At 50.9% G+C, this 16580-nt stretch overlaps 5 protein-coding genes across 5 annotated transcripts; 1 reads left to right on the top strand and 4 right to left on the bottom strand.

Moving 5' to 3' along the window:
* Nucleotides 1–2376: 2376 nt before the first annotated feature.
* BDR25DRAFT_262049 (uncharacterized protein) lies at nucleotides 2377–3713 on the bottom strand. Its single transcript, XM_033686744.1, has 2 exons — nucleotides 2816–3713; nucleotides 2377–2757 (listed from the first exon to the last, which is right to left on the bottom strand). Exons 1-2 carry the CDS (start codon nucleotides 3572–3574, stop codon nucleotides 2683–2685), a joined length of 834 nt encoding a protein of 277 aa, XP_033547115.1. The 5' UTR covers nucleotides 3575–3713; the 3' UTR covers nucleotides 2377–2682.
* A 4879-nt stretch (nucleotides 3714–8592) lies between these two features.
* Nucleotides 8593–9405, bottom strand: BDR25DRAFT_369439 (NAD(P)-binding protein; the record flags this gene model as incomplete). Its single annotated transcript, XM_033697100.1, has 1 exon — nucleotides 8593–9405. The coding sequence occupies one exon, from the start codon at nucleotides 9403–9405 to the stop codon at nucleotides 8593–8595; it is 813 nt and encodes a 270-aa protein (XP_033547114.1).
* An 829-nt stretch (nucleotides 9406–10234) lies between these two features.
* BDR25DRAFT_262046 (calcofluor white hypersensitive protein-like protein) lies at nucleotides 10235–13901 on the bottom strand. Its single transcript, XM_033686743.1, has 12 exons — nucleotides 13764–13901; nucleotides 13667–13712; nucleotides 13587–13617; nucleotides 13497–13536; nucleotides 13345–13441; nucleotides 12962–13294; nucleotides 12780–12906; nucleotides 12645–12686; nucleotides 12510–12594; nucleotides 12401–12446; nucleotides 10537–12353; nucleotides 10235–10484 (listed from the first exon to the last, which is right to left on the bottom strand). Exons 1-12 carry the CDS (start codon nucleotides 13800–13802, stop codon nucleotides 10329–10331), a joined length of 2859 nt encoding a protein of 952 aa, XP_033547113.1. The 5' UTR covers nucleotides 13803–13901; the 3' UTR covers nucleotides 10235–10328.
* A 160-nt stretch (nucleotides 13902–14061) lies between these two features.
* BDR25DRAFT_262041 (uncharacterized protein) lies at nucleotides 14062–15912 on the top strand (the record flags this gene model as incomplete). Its single annotated transcript, XM_033686742.1, has 2 exons — nucleotides 14062–14151; nucleotides 14210–15912. The coding sequence occupies 2 exons, from the start codon at nucleotides 14062–14064 to the stop codon at nucleotides 15464–15466; spliced, it is 1347 nt and encodes a 448-aa protein (XP_033547112.1). The 3' UTR covers nucleotides 15467–15912.
* BDR25DRAFT_161786 (uncharacterized protein) lies at nucleotides 15562–16140 on the bottom strand (the record flags this gene model as incomplete). Its single annotated transcript, XM_033684052.1, has 3 exons — nucleotides 15562–15646; nucleotides 15692–15952; nucleotides 16001–16140. Coding segments are annotated over 3 exons (486 nt in total), but the record flags the coding sequence as incomplete, so codon positions are not given.
* Nucleotides 16141–16580: the final 440 nt, after the last annotated feature.

Below are 16580 nucleotides of genomic sequence, written 5' to 3'. Positions count from 1 at the left end.
GCCATTTCGAGCCGTTCAATGTGGTGCTTTGCGTGTTTGGCTGGCTGGAATGCCGGTGTAATGGGCTCATAGACAAGAGGATTCGAGCCATTGAAACAATCTTGCAGATGGATCAAGTCTAATGCTGTCAGGGTGAGTCTGAAGTTGATAACGGAGGTGGTCAGCTCGGGGACTGCTCCTCCCCTGTGAGACACTTTTCATGGTATGATCGTTGTCTGGAAGAGCTCAGTGATGAGGGGAGCGCCAGGACGAGAGTTTTCCCATCTGCAAGCTCATCAATTTGCGGCCCACGGGGGATCATGCTTGGCCATCTGGTCGGAGATAGTGGTCGGAGAAGGGAAATTTGAAGTTGCCGGACACCGCGCCATCAGAGGGCGATGAAGTGAAGAAGCGAGTTGTCAACACCTGAGATGAAACCGGCTACATAGCCTCTCTCCGTCACTTTGCATCTCGCTGTAAGAATAGAACGACCGAGTGGTTCGCTACTTGAATCACAATCCCTTCCCGCGAAAACTAGGCTCTGCCGTCAAAGAGGTGTGGCCGCTGCGCCATGCGGCCGGCTTCTCTTGAACAGGAGACTGCACGGAACTGCAGTTTCTGGGGCAGCATATGCGTCGAAGGGACTCCCGGTGGGCATGGAAGTGGCATTGTTGAGATGTTGGTTTGAGATGATGGGGGCCATAACAGCTCGCGTGTGTACATACGGACGGAGAAGAAAGAGGCGAGGTACAAGACAAATGCCGTCGGTTGGCGCGTCTTTCTTAAACAAGTGAACCCTGCAACAGTGATTTGACCACATTGGAGACCCCAAGATCTACGCTAATGCAAGCTAGACGTAAGAGGACTGGAGCTAGAGACCCTACTCCATAATCGGACGAATTGTGGACTAGACTGTCATTTTGGCTGAAGCGGGGCGCGAAGCTTTTACCAGTTAAGCTCGTTGGTAACAAGTTCCTTGTCACTGGATATCAGATGGATCCTGATGACCGAGGCGCAGTTACATCACCGTCGTTCGTCGTGCGCTCTCTCCTGCATGGTGATTGGTTAGCAAGGTGATTTGACAGTGGCCACCTGGCCCCCTCGACGATATAGTGTACAGACAGGTAACTGAAGGCAGGGGAGGGGAAACAAGGGGACATGCCCTGGCAATTCGTGCATGGTTGCGGGGGGGCCACTGCACCGTGACGCTGGACACAACCACGGCAGGTTACCGAATGGCCACATCAACGGCGAGGAGTGGCAGGATTCCGGTAGGAACATGTATCCACATTCTTAAATCCAAAAATGACAACAGTAGCCTCAACTTCGGACTCGGCAATCGAAGGGGCTTCAAAGGATTGCGGTTTGTGGGGGATGCGTATGATGTCGAACCATTTGTATGTAATTACGCGGGAACAAGCCTGACATGCAGGAATACAAGGCTGGTTGAGCATCTGTTCGAAACGCAGCAGAAGTCTCGTGAGATGCTTGGCAGCTGTGTGGGAAAAGAGCGGGAACCCTGCAAGCCTCCCTTTTGCCGGGCGTGTGATGAACGAGCTTGTGCCCCAATCCCGTGCAGTGTGAATCTGAATCGGAGTCTCGGGACTTATCGAAGCACGAGCTGTCTTTGACTCGGCTACAAGGAAGAGAAAGACTAAACAGAGCTCACATCGCCATGTAATCTGACACTACTAATGCGTCTGCCTTCTAGGAAGGGTTTCTCCGGCTTGCTCTTCTGTGTAGAGTGGAAAGCTCGAGTATTTGATCAGCCACCATTACTCTAACATAATCTTTCTCTATCGATCCTCAACCACGCGGGTCTGACTGTGCTGTACGCTTATTTCGTACCCCTGTTGCGAGCCGGGTGGCGGGACCTCGGTGCTTCAGCCACCAACAGGGCTTCGCCCTACGAAGCGACATCATGTCTTGCCGGCCAGTCAAGGTCTACTGTGAACAAAGTCCACCGACGATGCTCCAGTCCATCAATTCAATTACAGAAAGTTCTTTTAGTGTTGCTGGATGGGCCCTTATCTCGACATTCCTGTAAATGAAAGTCTATGGCGATCTTGTGGAACTGTAACGGTTTCCATGCCTGTCAGCCTTGTCGAAGAATTAAGGCCTCCCACTAACTGCGGACGTTTCAGGGCAAAGGAATGACGCGGATGCCCCATCCAGGAAATGGCTTGACCACACTTGAGGGCGGTTCAGCGCGAACTCCGAAAGGGGAGGACAGAAATTAGAGAGAAATGAGCTTTGGAAAGGAGGATCTCGCACACGACGAGGTGTCTCGCGAAATAGTGGACGATGCTGGAAACGTGAAGAAACACGACAGCGAGAGAAGCGACAAGAAAACAGAATCTTCTCTGCTCGATAAAAAGGATTACATGTCTTATCTAAAAACGCTTTCAATGCATCCCTCCAAGCCATGCAAATGCGCCAGATCTTGTGCTCGAAACATACCAATCCCAGTGCTTCTATTTAGACATCCAGCACCCTCTACATCAGCTCTTGGTTCAGATAGACGCCATACTCATGAGAAAGCAGCCAAACGCCAGCGCCCGCCGCCGCGGGTTTTTGAAGTGAGTGTCGACAGAACGCGAAAACTTGGGTATCGTGAAGGGCGGTTGCAACGAGAAAAGGGGGCGCCGCACCAAGCGGCTCTGCCCATCAAGGGAAGCAAGCAAGATGAGTCGTTGTTGCCTTTCATGATGCACTTCCAGCTTTTGAGCCAGACCCGGAGCGAGATGTTTTTAGATGTATTCTTTTTACATGGTCTCTCTATACAATGCATTAGATTTACTTCCTGTTGAACGCCTTAGGCATAGAAGGCTCTTACCATATTGTCTACTCGGCTGAAAACTCTATCGCAACCCTCCCAGTCACAAAGCACGCCTGGATTGTGCTTTGCTTCATGTCTTGCGAGGTCTTTCTTGCTAGAAAAACCTCCTCCCGTCGCCTGTGGGCAGCCTTCGTGACGACAGAAGAAAGATTTGGTGTGCCTTTTGTGGTGTTTCCTCAGGTCACAGCCCCGCGTGAAGACTGCCCGGGAAGTACACCCAGGGTAGGCACAGCTCCAAGTACCGTTCTTGTTGGGATAGCCGTAGACTCGAAGGTCTGGCGAGCTCGGGGAGAGAGATCGAGAAAGTGGGGGAGGAGAGTGGTCGGCTGCTCCATTTGATGGAATACCCAGGCCTCCTGAAGATGATGCTGAATGTGATCTTGATGGCCTGGTTGCCCCTAACGGCTGAGGAAGTAGTGTTGAATCCGGTAGTAGAGTCTGTGAAGAGCTCATTCCTGTCAGGGGAGGATAAGTCGAGTAGGAGACGTGTGTTTGAGGAATGGGTGAAGGATGAGAAGGCCAAAATGACTGCGGTGGATATGGTGAATTCACCATCGGCCTGTAGTCGTGTGGTTGCGGGTAAATTTGGGCGAGTCCTTGTTGACTGACTGGTGGTCGATGCGTCATTTGATGAAGTGGTGGTGAATACATGATGCTCGGCGGTGATTGACAGCTGCTGGAAGGAAACAAATGCCCGAGGCCATCGTCCTGGCCCATGAGAGCCAATTCAGCTTCAGGGGAGAAGAAGTTTGTCATGGTGGGTATGTGCGACTCCAAGGAGCCAAGAGCGGGAGAATGCAGAGTGCGGGACCGGAATTATCGAGAAGCGCCAATCTTCGAGATCAGATGAAGTCTTTATTGAGGGGTATGAGGCTCGTATATCGTGCGAAAGAAGGCCAGTGCGCTCGAGTGGGATGCTCGAGTAAAAGGCGAAAACGGCCGGGTTTTAAGATCAGGCCCAGGCCGTAGAGGGCTAGAGCTAAAGTAGGGCTGTAGGTCCGGGATGTACAACTTTAGTTCAAGAGCTCTAGGGTTTGTCGCCGCAGAATAAGGCTGGAGGTCTGTGGAAAACCTACGTGGCGGGCAGTGGCGGAGTTGTTATGTCTCGCAGTCCTTGACACAGGTGATTGGCCCGTGAGTTGGGCCTTAAAGCGACCAACTTAGAAACTGAAGTGAAGTGCAGAGTAGGTCAAAGTGCAGTCCAATGGACCGTCAGTTGATCCAGGGCGCAGACTGAATAGATGCTTATGATATTCTCAGAAGTGAGAAGCATCTCACTCAGGCAAGCTAACCTGATAAATAAAATCCAGAAAAAGAGGGGAGTTCGAATTGGTAGCGCTGGCTAATGTTTGAGCTGCTTTGGCTTGCCGTTTTGATATCACCCCATAGATGCTGCCCTCGGCTGGCGCTACTGGTGCATAATTCTACACAATTGCGGTGGGCGCTCAAGTGAGCCTTGGGCCTGATAGCCCGCTCTGATTGATCCCTGTAATCGTGAAGCTTCCTAGTACCACCATAGTGGTACATACCAAACTCTCGCTCTAGCTTTGCCCTCCGAAGGGGCCGACCAGGGCATGCCGCTAGGGCTGCTGCCAGCAAAACTGCAATTTTCTTGCGAAGGATCAGCGTTGCAGCCATGCACCTCCTGTAGTGCCCGTGTGCAACGGACTGCAGCGCATCGGTCTAGGAAGGTTTCTAGAAGACCGCAAATCTCGAAACATTGAATCGCAATATCTCCGAGATGGTAACATCGAGATGCAGGCATGAGAGCGAGCTTGCTTTGTCGAGACCGCCCGTGCGTGTCGTAAGACGACATCAGACGCGGGAGGGCATGGGCGGTTCTCCAGCGCAAGTTAGAAGGAGCATGGCAAATGATGGGACGGTCGATCGCAGCATGGCAGTATGTAGTCGGTGTGCGGGTTGGCTTACTCTTGGGTTGTGCCAACGCCGGTCGAGTGCTGCACTTTAGCTCATAGTCCGGCAGTGTGTAGCCGGTTGTCGTTCGTTCGTTGATGTGGTTGGGGCCAAAGAGAGTCGGGCGAAGTTGAACCGGATGTATAATTAGTAATGACGGGACCGAAAACCGAGAGCGAAGCCCTGCTCTGATCACTTAATTTCTGAGTCAGAGGCGTTTCAAGGCGGTGGACTGTTGACATTGTTCGACCTGTCAACCTCCATCCACATACGCGCGGAGCCGTTGACTGCTGGTCATGGAGATTAAGGAGGAGAACGAAGCTTTCCACCGCTGTGCACGGTCGACCGTGGCGCCAAGCCGCAATCCATGTTCCCGCCGTTATGTGTAACGATGCGTCAAGTCCTTCACAAATTAACTCTATCGACTTGCTGTATACGACCCTGTAAAGAGGTCTTTTGTCCGGATGCCTGGGTTCAAGGGAAACACAGCCAACAGCCGCATAGAAGGCCGCCACCCAACAGGAACCCTTCTTGAGAAGTTCCTGAACAGTAACACTGCGCCGATATGCTCCCTGTCGTTGCCAGATATCCAGACGCGACATTGACAAATACTCTAGAAGAGGAGAACCTGTGGGTTGTGTGTCATTACACTAGGCTGACCATGATGAAGGTACAGACACTGCCTCAGTCTTTACTTCCAGCCTCCGATCAGTCGTGACAGTGCAGTCATAGGCTTGCTACATTGGCAGAAGGGAGCGAATTCTATCAGAGCAAATCGCTGAATTTTAATTTCCCCCCCTGATACCCTTTTTAATCAGCATCCTCTTCGTCACATTCGTCTTGTTATCCGATATGGTCCGAATACAGTTGCCTCTAGAAAGCAGGAGCGCTAGCTTTTTGCGCGGGTCATTTTCGTTCAAGTCTGCCACCGGACGATATTAATGCTTTTCATCAGGGTCCTACATTGGTTTCAGTGGAATGCTTTTGCGAGCGCTTTATCACGCCGTTCATGACGCAGAGATAGAATCGGGTTCTTCAAATTGGGCTTGTTTACGATCTATGGGGATGGTAAGAAAATTAACACTCTTCAGAAAGATGGTGGAGTATCAGGACGAACATCGTGTCAACTTACCACGCGCCGCCGACCGCTCACTCTAGTTGCGTACATTCTCGTACTCTCCCATGTCAAACGGAGACTGGCGGATAACCAGTCGAAGAAGTGGCTCGGGACTTCGTAGAATACTTCGGGTTGTTGAAGTTTGTTGGGCATAGCTACCTCCACTGAAATACACTCATCCATAGATGGAAGTCACGCCGTCAAAGGCCTTATGGAACAATGCAGCAGGAAGACGTCTCTCCAGCTCACGATACCCACATTGCCCGAAACCGTTACGATATATCGCCCATTCGAGCAACCATGAGAAGAAAATGCCCTTCACGATATGGCCACGATCCTATCCCCAATCGCTAGTCATAGCCGCTATCGAGGCATCACCGAATGGGAGGTCATGGCCAAAAAATGGAAGCTGTACGATATCTTAAGCAACATCGTTCTTCTAGTTATCTGGCTCTATCAGATAATGAGAGTCCTGAACAATATCCCCAAATCCGATACTAGGAGATGGGGAATACTTCAAAGGCTTCAATACAAGCTTTCGAGCTCCCGTGCATTGAAGGGTTTCCCCCAGCTTCCAACACAACGAACACCATCCCAATTGCCAGAATGGTCTCTTACTCTGAGCCAATGCGCTACTACCTTTTCTCCAATGTGAGAGTCTACAATACATGTCCTCACACATGAAAGGTAAGGTGGCTGTGTACTTCATCGGGGAAATGGAGCATCTCACGCTTGGGAAGAGGAGCTTTCGATGCACAAGCTGAAACATGCCTAAGAACAGAAAGGTAGCGCTAAATTTCTAATTAGTATCATTCATCTTTTTGCTACGCATAAGTCCTCGCTAGTTCTACTACCTATATGAAAATATGTTGTTGAAGCGGATAACTATCAATGTTAGTACGCACGAATTCCGCACCCCGATCTGAAACACTTCTGAGCGACGGCCAATACATCCCGCGCCACCATAGCCACAGCGGCTAGCCGTGCCTTAGCGCAAGGCAGATTCAACAATCTGAAACGGCTATAGGGCAAGCGAGTCTGAGCGTAAAACGTTAGATTCAGCAATCGTCGCTACTCACACCCATGCCGGCTCTCGTAAACATCATTATCTCGCGATCCTGTGCGCTGCCAACAACATCTGTTTCATTTCGAGCAGCTGGGATGCAAAGATATCGCTCGCTCGTTCGATCCAAGAACAGCTCGAAACGCCTTCGCCACAATAACCACTTCTCGCACGAGCAATATTCGGACGCAACCGGACTCCGACCCAGATTGAGGCCACGCTTCTAGAAATGTTCGAATCCTTCTTCACGGACCGTTACCATGCCGCTGCCAAGGTGCATTGAGCTGCATGGCAGGCAGGGCAGCGCCCAAGCACCTGGAACCTCAACGTTCTTTCCAACATGCTGCATGCGGCGAAGCAATCCTTCATCCTCCAAGCCCCGACATCTCCAGACATGGCAATCAATTGGAGGCTCTGGATCCTTCTGGGCGAAACGTCCGATGACCCCGATTTTAGCCCTCTTCCAACACGTGGCAGATAACAATTCTGGTCCCGCTTGCGCTCGGCCATGACGGCACGACCTGGATGATAGTAAGAATGTGGCACGACGCGGTGGATGAGGAGCTATGGCCTACGGTAAGACGGAGCGAAGACGAGAAGCTTAAAAAAAAATCCCTGCCATGCGGAGTTCCTCAATTCAAGTTAAAGTACGAGGCGATCAACAATATGGGGAAAGAAGAGCCTCATTGTGGACTGCTGACGTCAACGAAACTCGGCAACCTCGCCATCATTATTCATATTCGCATCATCTGCCCTCTGTTTGGATAAGATTCTTCAGCGTAATACGAGCCGGACTCGGAGTAGCGATACGAAGTCAAGATGGAGTACTTTGGGGTCGCTTCGTAGCGATCCTGTCGCAGCACAGCCTCGCATCGTGAGATTCCTCGAACCGGTACACAGTTCGCATACGCGACGTCACGAGTACAGAAATTACCGGATCCGACCCCAGACCCCACATGCGACAACCAACATGTGCGTACAACAGAGCGAATAAGACAAGAAATTGTTATCGGCTTCCCCTCTAAAATTCATTGTGGGGTCTAAGTCCAGTCGGAAAGCCACCCAACATCTTGCATGCAAAGACGGGTTCCACTGTCCTGGAGTCTGGACAAATGGGAGCCGATTCCCTGTCCCATTCAGTTGCAATATCTCTTTCCAATTCTGAATGCCGCAAACTAGAACAGAAATGTGGGCCAGATCCTTCTTCATCTATTTCGTCCTTGTGCTACTCCACTGTCCAATACCTGTCTATAGGCATGCTGACAGGCTCTCTATAGCGGCTTACTTGCGGAACAGGGAATAATGCCAATTCGGCATTTCGTCTGAATGCAAACACTACTGTATCAGCCATCGTTGTATGCTCACAATGTTTGCTTTTGAGTCTTGCTCTCTTCCCAGACACCCAATCCGCCACATACTATCAGGTGGAGATCAAAATTCATCCGAAATGGATTTTCTACTTCAAATTTCTCAGCTTTAACAACTATAGAACCTTACAGTCAATTGTTAACTGCCATGTTATTAGCTTATGATAATCTACATACTGCACGGTAATGGAGGATATACCACGAATCCTTACTTCACGAATCCTGCTCATCTCTAATTTCTCCATCCCCATTCACCCACATCCTATCCACCAATGTTGACTTCCCTACACATCCTCACACATCCCCACACACTCTAACTCCCCCATTGCTGTGCATTCTCCAAAACCTCAATATCCGTCGCTCCCATAACGGCCCTCATGCCTCCATCACAAAACTCCACTGGCTCCCTATAGTAATGCATTCTTCCACTCACCTCCACCGCCTTCCCCCTCAGCACCCCCTGACTCTCCCCTTTCTCCCCATCCTGCCCCTCCACCAACATCGCCACCGTCTCCGCAATCTTCTCCACTGGCGTAAAATACTTGTCGGGGAAATTCTCCCACTCTTTCGGTGATAAGAGATTTGTCCGCACGGTACCAGGACAGATCGCGTTGACGCGGATCCCCGCATTGGAGAAGAAGTACGGTGCGATTGATCGCATGAGTCCCACAACGGCGTGTTTGGTGGCGGTGTAGATGGGGGAGTAGTATGAGGGATATAATCCCCCGCAAGACGCCGTGATGACGAGACTCTTATCTAGGGATTTCGGGGATTTACGCATGTAGTGGAGCGCGAGGTAACATGTCGTTACCACGCTCTTTAAGTTAATATCAACAATCGGTTCCAATCCTTTAGGTGGTGGTGGCGGGTCCGTCTGCGGCGAGAAGAAGTTCGCGTGTTCTGCAATGCCGGCGTTGGCGAAAACGAAGTCCAGACGAGAGGTTTGTGAGTAGATGGTTTGGAAGACGGAGAGTAAGTTTTCGTAGTCTGTGACGTTCGTTTGGTGGAACTGAGCGTCCGAGCCTAGGGAACTGGCGGCGGAGGTTCCGCGTTCGAGGTGCAGGTCTAGGATGTGGATTGTCCAGCCCCCGAGGCTGGTGAGCTTTTGGGCTACCGCGAGGCCCATGCCAGAGGCTGTGGTCGGGAGTTAGTGTCTGTGGATGCATGCTGGATAGGTTGGGGAATGGACATTTTGGAGTGGATTAGGTATAAAAGAGAGGGGCGTGATAGGGCATGTCTAGTATTGTCTATAGAATAGAGGGCAACTCAGAGAGAGGAGTTATCGATTAAGGAAGGATCCAAGACAGATGTCGACCCAAAGCTCAATGACTCTCAAGAAAGGACAAATAACTGAAAGAAAGCATGCCTTCACCTTTTCCATCTCCGACACTTATCCAGATGCTATAGCAGCAAAAACAAAGTAAGAAACGAGAACACAACCACACCAAAGTCACAGACCAAGAAAAGGCATCTCACCTCCACCCGTTATCAGAGCAACCTTATTCTCAGCCATTTCAGCGTAAAGTCGAAAGTATGCTAGACCGTGGAGGTAGCAAAGCTTCGGCAGAAATGTCCAGCAGCAGGCTTCGCAACAAATATTACCAGCTCTTCAAAATATCCCCAGCGATTATTTGAGCTGACCCAATACCCAAATATATATCTCCTATGCTTAAAATCTAGCTCCAAAATCGGAATTCGGGGGGAAAACCTCTCCCTGCATTATCTCCGCTTCTCCATCTCGATGCGGAAAAGTAGAACCGCCTCGGGAGGAACACCCATATTTTTTGGATACTGAAGGAACAAAGAAACGATATTGTAGCTAGTCTGTGATTGGGATCTGGGGTCGGACACAGACGGAAGGATTTTGCGAAGAAGAAGAGACAGTTGCATACAGAGTAACCAGCCATAAGTGGGTCGGCGTTAGTTAAGCCGTTAGCACGTGATCCGTATTATATCCACAATACCGTCGCATTACTCCTACCTACTCTACCAAAACATATCTGTGTCGAATACGGATTTCATTCTCTTTTATACCTGATTCAGCCCCACTCACGCATAGTACCTAGGCTCATTGAAAACATGATACGCATGCCCTCTAACTCCCTCTCCTCTAAACAGCGCCGGGAATCTCAGACCTGGAGGCACGTGATCTTCGGGAATGATTTCGTTTCCACCCTCGGGTTGATCGACGACGAATTTCCCAACCTACCCTCAAATATTAGCATTGGCTACATATAATAAGGGTGGCATGGCTTACCTGGATCTCGGTATCCGTAATCGTACTCCTGCTCACCCTCGCATATCCTGTCCTCTTCAATCCCTTGTACAAAATATACTCGCACCATCTATCCCAATCACTTGGATCGATATCACGCATTCCGCTCTTCTCACCCACATATGTGTTGTAATTACCCTCCAACGGCTTGGTAACCAAATATGACAGCAAAATTGCTGGACGGGGCGTCTCCCTCATCAACTTTGCCAAATACTCGCTCTGCAGTCTTCGATCTTCGGGGTCTTCTTCCTGACCGGAATGAAACACAAAAACATCCACAAGCTTCCCATACATATCCAGGGTAGCATGAATCGCAGGTGCTAGTTCACCAACCGGCGAGGGCAAGAGATGATGTGTTGAATTCACAATCGGGAATTTGGAAAGTAAAGCTGAGCCCCAAGTGTGCTTGTTCGGGCCTGGTCCGAAATCTACGTACATGCCTAGGTCCTCGGCGAGGAACTGGGTCGTGTCGCGATTGCCCATGATGATGCGCTGAAGATCGCTCTCGAGGAGCCCGATGACGTCGATTTCGAGTTCCTTGATTACGTCGCGCATGCGGTGTTCGGAGCTCCACATGTCATTGTCGAGGGAGAAGTGGATGGTCCAGATACCGGCTGTGACGGACCTCTCCTCCGGGTGGTATGGCCTATAGTTATAGCTTGGGAAGCGGAGGTAAGCGATTGCGACGGCGATTAGCTCGAGACCTAGTAAGACATAGAGATAATAGGAGCGCTGCTTGCCAGCAGCGGGATTTGGCTTGCCCTTGTATTTTTGGATGGCCGGGGAAGAGGTTTGGGCTGTAGCGGAGAAGACACCACAGCCAATGAATAGCATCATGGCAGTCATAACCCAATCGGTGTGTTCTCGCATGAGGGGTCCACCGGGGACGAACGCATACGCGACAACCCAGACATGTGCAAGCACGAGGATATTGTAGATGAGGAAGCCAAGGCCGAACGTTTGAGCAGGAGAGTGTCGCGCGGCGTTGGATATAAATGGTGGTGCAATAGCCATGACATAGACCGCCAGAGAGAGAGCACCATAGTAACCAAACCAATGACTGGAGGTGGTGAGAATTGCTGCTCCGATGGACCCAATTCCGAAGAATGCCCATCCCTTGGCAAGATTTGGAGCGAATAAGCCAATCGTGAGACCGAGCCCCATTGCAATCAAGGTCCAGGCGCCGTGTGGAACGGCCAATGGGCCACGAACAGGGTAACCCTCCCATACCCAGAGGATCATCGTGCTGGAATCCGAGAGGAGAGAATGCATGGCGAAGAAGAGACCAGCAAGTCCTAGTCCGGCAAGAGTTGGAGACCCTTTGGTAGGGCCGGGAGCTGGGATATCAGCGCCAGAGCTAACAGTTGACCGAGTTGATCTCAAGATAGCCAAGATAGCCAAAGCAAGACCAAGCTTGTTCCATCCGCCATTCGGTCCATGCATAATCGGCCAGACAGGGTTGTTCGTCCAGAAAGCGAACTTCGCGATGCTAGAAGCGAGTAAGCCTAGACAGAACGCCGAAATTCGAGCCTCCAGTCGGTGTGGTTGAGATCGCTCTGCGTAGAAGGTCGCGGCCCAGGACAGGCATGCCATCCATACACCGAACCCAGCGGAGAAGAGCCGGTTTTCTGGAGATTTGGTGAGGAACGAGAGGAATCCAGAGAGGGACAGTAAATGGCATATCCGAATTTGACGGATGATGAGGAAGCGAAGAGATTTGATACCGAGGAGGAACGGCGATACGGTACACATGACCATAACCTCGTAGCCAGAAATCCCCATGTGCCACAGAGGGAAGTCTGCATCATCAGTACATGCTGACTATAAATCGAACTGAAATACTTACACCACACAAGCAAGCCGAGAGAGGTCAGCATAGACCAAAATGCAAACTAATAAAGTTAGCGAAGTTTTCTCTCTCTCTCTCAAAAAAGAAAAGGCTGAAAGGAGCTCACCCCATTGTAAACATCGGCTGCAGCGTCGAGAAGTCTAGGCCAGGAGAACCCGCCAGCAAAGACCTGACCGACCTCTCTGTCCTTTCTGCGCACATGTTAGGATAATGTATCAAAAAATTGGGCTTAGACACGTACTGCTTTTCCAGCACGGCGCCGGAGACGGCTTTGTTGCCCGCACTAGAAGGTGACAAGATGATCAGAACATCGTCGTAAACCATTTGCATTCTCGGCGATCGTTGGTCTATCTACTTCGGGAGCCATGTAACATACCCGCGAGTGATGCCTCGGAGATCCTTTACAACAATTTCGAAGTTTGCAAACTCTATGGCTGTGACGGCATCAAAAGCTACATCTAGGAGTACAAGTGACCATTCAAAGAAAGAGTAGATGGTGTAGGCTATAATATGTTAGCATAAACTCGGCGCGGATATGAGCGAAGAGCCACGTCCTACCTCCAGCTACTCGGTGCACTTTGTGTTGGATGAAGAAATAGATCAATGGTACAAGAGTACCGAAGAAAGATCCAGCAAATATCTTCCTATACTTCAAGGCCGTCGGATTTCTTGGGCTCAGGGCCAAGCATCCCAGAGTCCAGGGAAGCGTAGCGACCAAGTAGGAAATCATGAAGATGTCGTGCCAGTCATGGTCATCAGTAGACGTAACATATGTCCATCCTCCGCAAGTCAGCGTCCGGAATATGCCAACGCCAGCAACGAACTTTGGTAGGGTAGAGTTCGGTCTCCGTGTTAAGATGTACCATAGAGTAACTAATGCGAATCGAGGACCTAGTATTGTGCTTAGTGGGCAGATATGACCTATTCCATACGATCCATACCAGATGTAATTGCAATGAAGAGCATAAATACGGAACGTTCTGGATAGCGGTCGCCGATTGTGGAAGAAACAGACGGAAACCACTCTTGCGGGTAGCCCTATGCATTGTTGGTATGATAGAGTATATCCTAGTGTGAAATAGAAATAACTGACATAGAACTCATTTTGAACGATTTTGTGGTAATGCAGGGACCTGGACAGATTCAGAGAGATTCAATGACTCTGTTGGGGGGATAGTATTACAGGCCGACAATGAGGGCTCCAAGGAACGCGCCTGTGGATCTGTTAATTATCATTGTTAGTGAAGGAGGCTCATGACTCACAGTAAGCCACAATTGTATGAGACCATGATATCCACCTCCCATTAACCTAGACACCTGTGAGGACAGAATCACTGGGCAGGAGCTCGGAGGTCATTACCGTCGCAACGACGTCTCCGTCTTTGAATTTTGGCGCCATGATGAGGAGATTGAAGGGAGTATCAACAAGAAACCCCCGTCCAAGGGGTAAAGAGTGTAAAAGGAGCGTAGAGAATGAGGATTCAAAAGTAAGACGCGGTGTCTCCTGAAATGTTTATTGGATTGGATACAACACGGAACCGTTGCCGAGCCGCGGATCTTGGCAAAAACAAAATCTTGGCACGAAATTATATCTCCATGGGTCGGCATGTGGGACTCTGCCTTCTCCACAGTTCACCTTTGATTTCGAGAAGTACACCATGGCCGGCCCGAGCGACAAGGCCCGATTCTACCTCGAGCAGTCTGTAGAAGGGCTCAACGAGCTTGAACGCAAGAAGATATTCACCAAGGTCAGTCAACTGTCCTGCCCACATTCATCAATCCGTGAGCGTCTCACAATCTGCACAGGAAGAAATCAGCTCGATAGCGAGGAAGCGATCTGAATTCGAACACATCATTAATGCGAGGGGCTCACACCCATCCGACTATGTACGATACATCGACTTCGAAAAGAACGTCGAGGCACTCCGCAGAAAGCGGATCAAGAGGTTAGGCGTGAGGTCTGTGGGGAGCGGGCAGAAGACGATATTTTTCTTATACAACCGTGCGACTAGGAAGTTCTCGGGCGACCTTGGGCTTTGGATGCAATATATCGACTTTGCGCGAAGGGAAAAGGCCTATAAGAAGCTCAATGAAATTTTCACAGCGGTAGTCCGACTCCACCCCACCAAACCCAACCTCTGGATACATGCTGCCAAGTATTTCATGGATACGCAAGCCGATATTACGAATGCGCGGAGTTACATGCAGCGGGGACTACGATTCTGCAAATCTTCGGAAAGCCTCTGGGTGGAGTACGCAAAGCTGGAGACGCTGTACATTGGCAAAATCGTGGGGCGGAGAAAGATTCTCGGACTAGACGTTGATCGCAAGAAGGAAGAGATGGGGGATGATTTTGGCGCGGACACGATCGCTCTTCCAGAAATCACTGGAGAGGACGTGAACCCAAGTTTAGGGAAACTGGACGGAGATGACGAAGTTGCGCTACAGAATCTTGCCTCTGCGCCAGTTCTGACCGGAGCGATCCCAATTGCGGTTTTTGACAGCGCCATGAAGCAGCTCCAAGGCGGGCCTGAACTTGCGGAGCACTTCTTCGACATGTTCGCCGAATTCAACCAGCTACCCTGCATCCAGCACATCCTCCGACATGTCCTCGACTTCCTCCAGGAGAACGCTCCGAACGCAATTCACACGATTATCTGCCAATTCCGAATGCAGCTGTTTGGTTTACACCTAGAATCACCTGAATTCCCTCCTGCGTTACGCGACTCGCTGGAGCTACTCAGTGCCACTGCGGAGCGCGACTCGAAACACAAGGCCCATCTATCGGAGTCGGCCATACGACAGATCCTTCCCCTCCTCCGAACGGCCGAGCAGATAGACGAACCAGCGCTGCGAAAGGTTCTGGCTTCCAGTCTTCGAAAATACTCTCGCATTCTGGAGGAGGGAAGGAAGGGGTCGGGCGGTGATGTCGTTGTGGAACTGGTAGAGAAACTTCAACAAGGAGGGCTTGTGGACGATGCAAGGAGACTGGCGCAAGCAGGGGCAAAGCAATGGCCCGCGAATGCGAAATTTCAGCACCTCCAAATATCGTTGGAGAGCTGACGCAGAGTGGGACCCTGCATTACTACTCCCCACCATAGCCAGCCGCAGGGCCGCACACACGAGCGGTTCCGCTACGGGCTAGTGTTGCGTCAGCCATCGCCACGCCCAGCCCTCCTAGAACTCTTCTTGCTGCTGAGCATCTTCTTCGACTTCAACCGCCGTTCGTTGTCGGCCTTCTGCCTACACACGGTCAGAATGCGTCTGTGGTATCTCCATTGCACCCACAGATTCTTCACACGTTGTGCCTGTTCGACGGACGTTTCTCCAGGCAGTGCATTCCGCCCTGCTTCGACAATGACCTGGTGCAGCCGTGCATAGCAGCTCTGGGCATTATCAGCCTGCTTGCGGCTGTCATCGGCCTGTATGATGATGGAATTGGATCTTGGGGCCATGTATCGAGAGGCGCGGATTTCGGAGTGGAGAGCGCTGGGGATATATCTGAGCAGAGCATCGAGGGGCACCTTGAGCGTGGCTTTCGAATTGACTCTTGAGGGTGTTTAGCATCAATTGAAGCTGCGACGCGTCTAAGCGCACTTGTTCACGTTCTGCCCACCTGGACCTGACGACCTGCTGAAGGACAATTCAGCAATGGTTTTAGGGACCGTTTCGGCACTGAGTTTCTCAAGCCACCTGCGCGCGGCCTGAATGTCTTCCTCGCTGACGTCATTGGTGGTTCTCCCAGCGACATACCGGACGATAGTGAAAACTGGCAATTGGCGTACAGTGGAAGGAGAAATGAAAGGAGGCACGCAACGCCGCAGCATTGTCGTGAGTGAAAGTGGTGGTGAAGCAACTTCTCTCGGGCGGCCAAACTGAAGAAAGCAAAAGCTGAGTCAGCGCTCAAACACTGCTCCCTCTCATTTTTGCCGAGCATATCTGCAGCCTCCTCCACCTCCTCGCCTTGCTCTCCCCACCTTTATCACCACCCTCTTCCCCTTCGCCTTCGCCTTCGCCATCGCCTTCGCCATCATATGCGCTGCCCATCCGCTGAATCGCCCACCACATCTGCATCCCCTCTTCTGCTCATGCCCTCTGCCTCCCGCTTCTAACTCTCTGACGCGCCCATTGCTGCTCTGACCTCTCGCTGCACACACACCCACAGGACCCCGCCTCT

Source organism: Lindgomyces ingoldianus (assembly GCF_010093535.1).
Source record: "Lindgomyces ingoldianus strain ATCC 200398 unplaced genomic scaffold BDR25scaffold_17, whole genome shotgun sequence".
Lineage (NCBI taxonomy): Eukaryota > Fungi > Ascomycota > Dothideomycetes > Pleosporales > Lindgomycetaceae > Lindgomyces > Lindgomyces ingoldianus.
The sequence above is the reverse complement of the archived record's forward strand: the minus strand, read 5'-3'. Positions and strand labels throughout refer to the sequence as shown.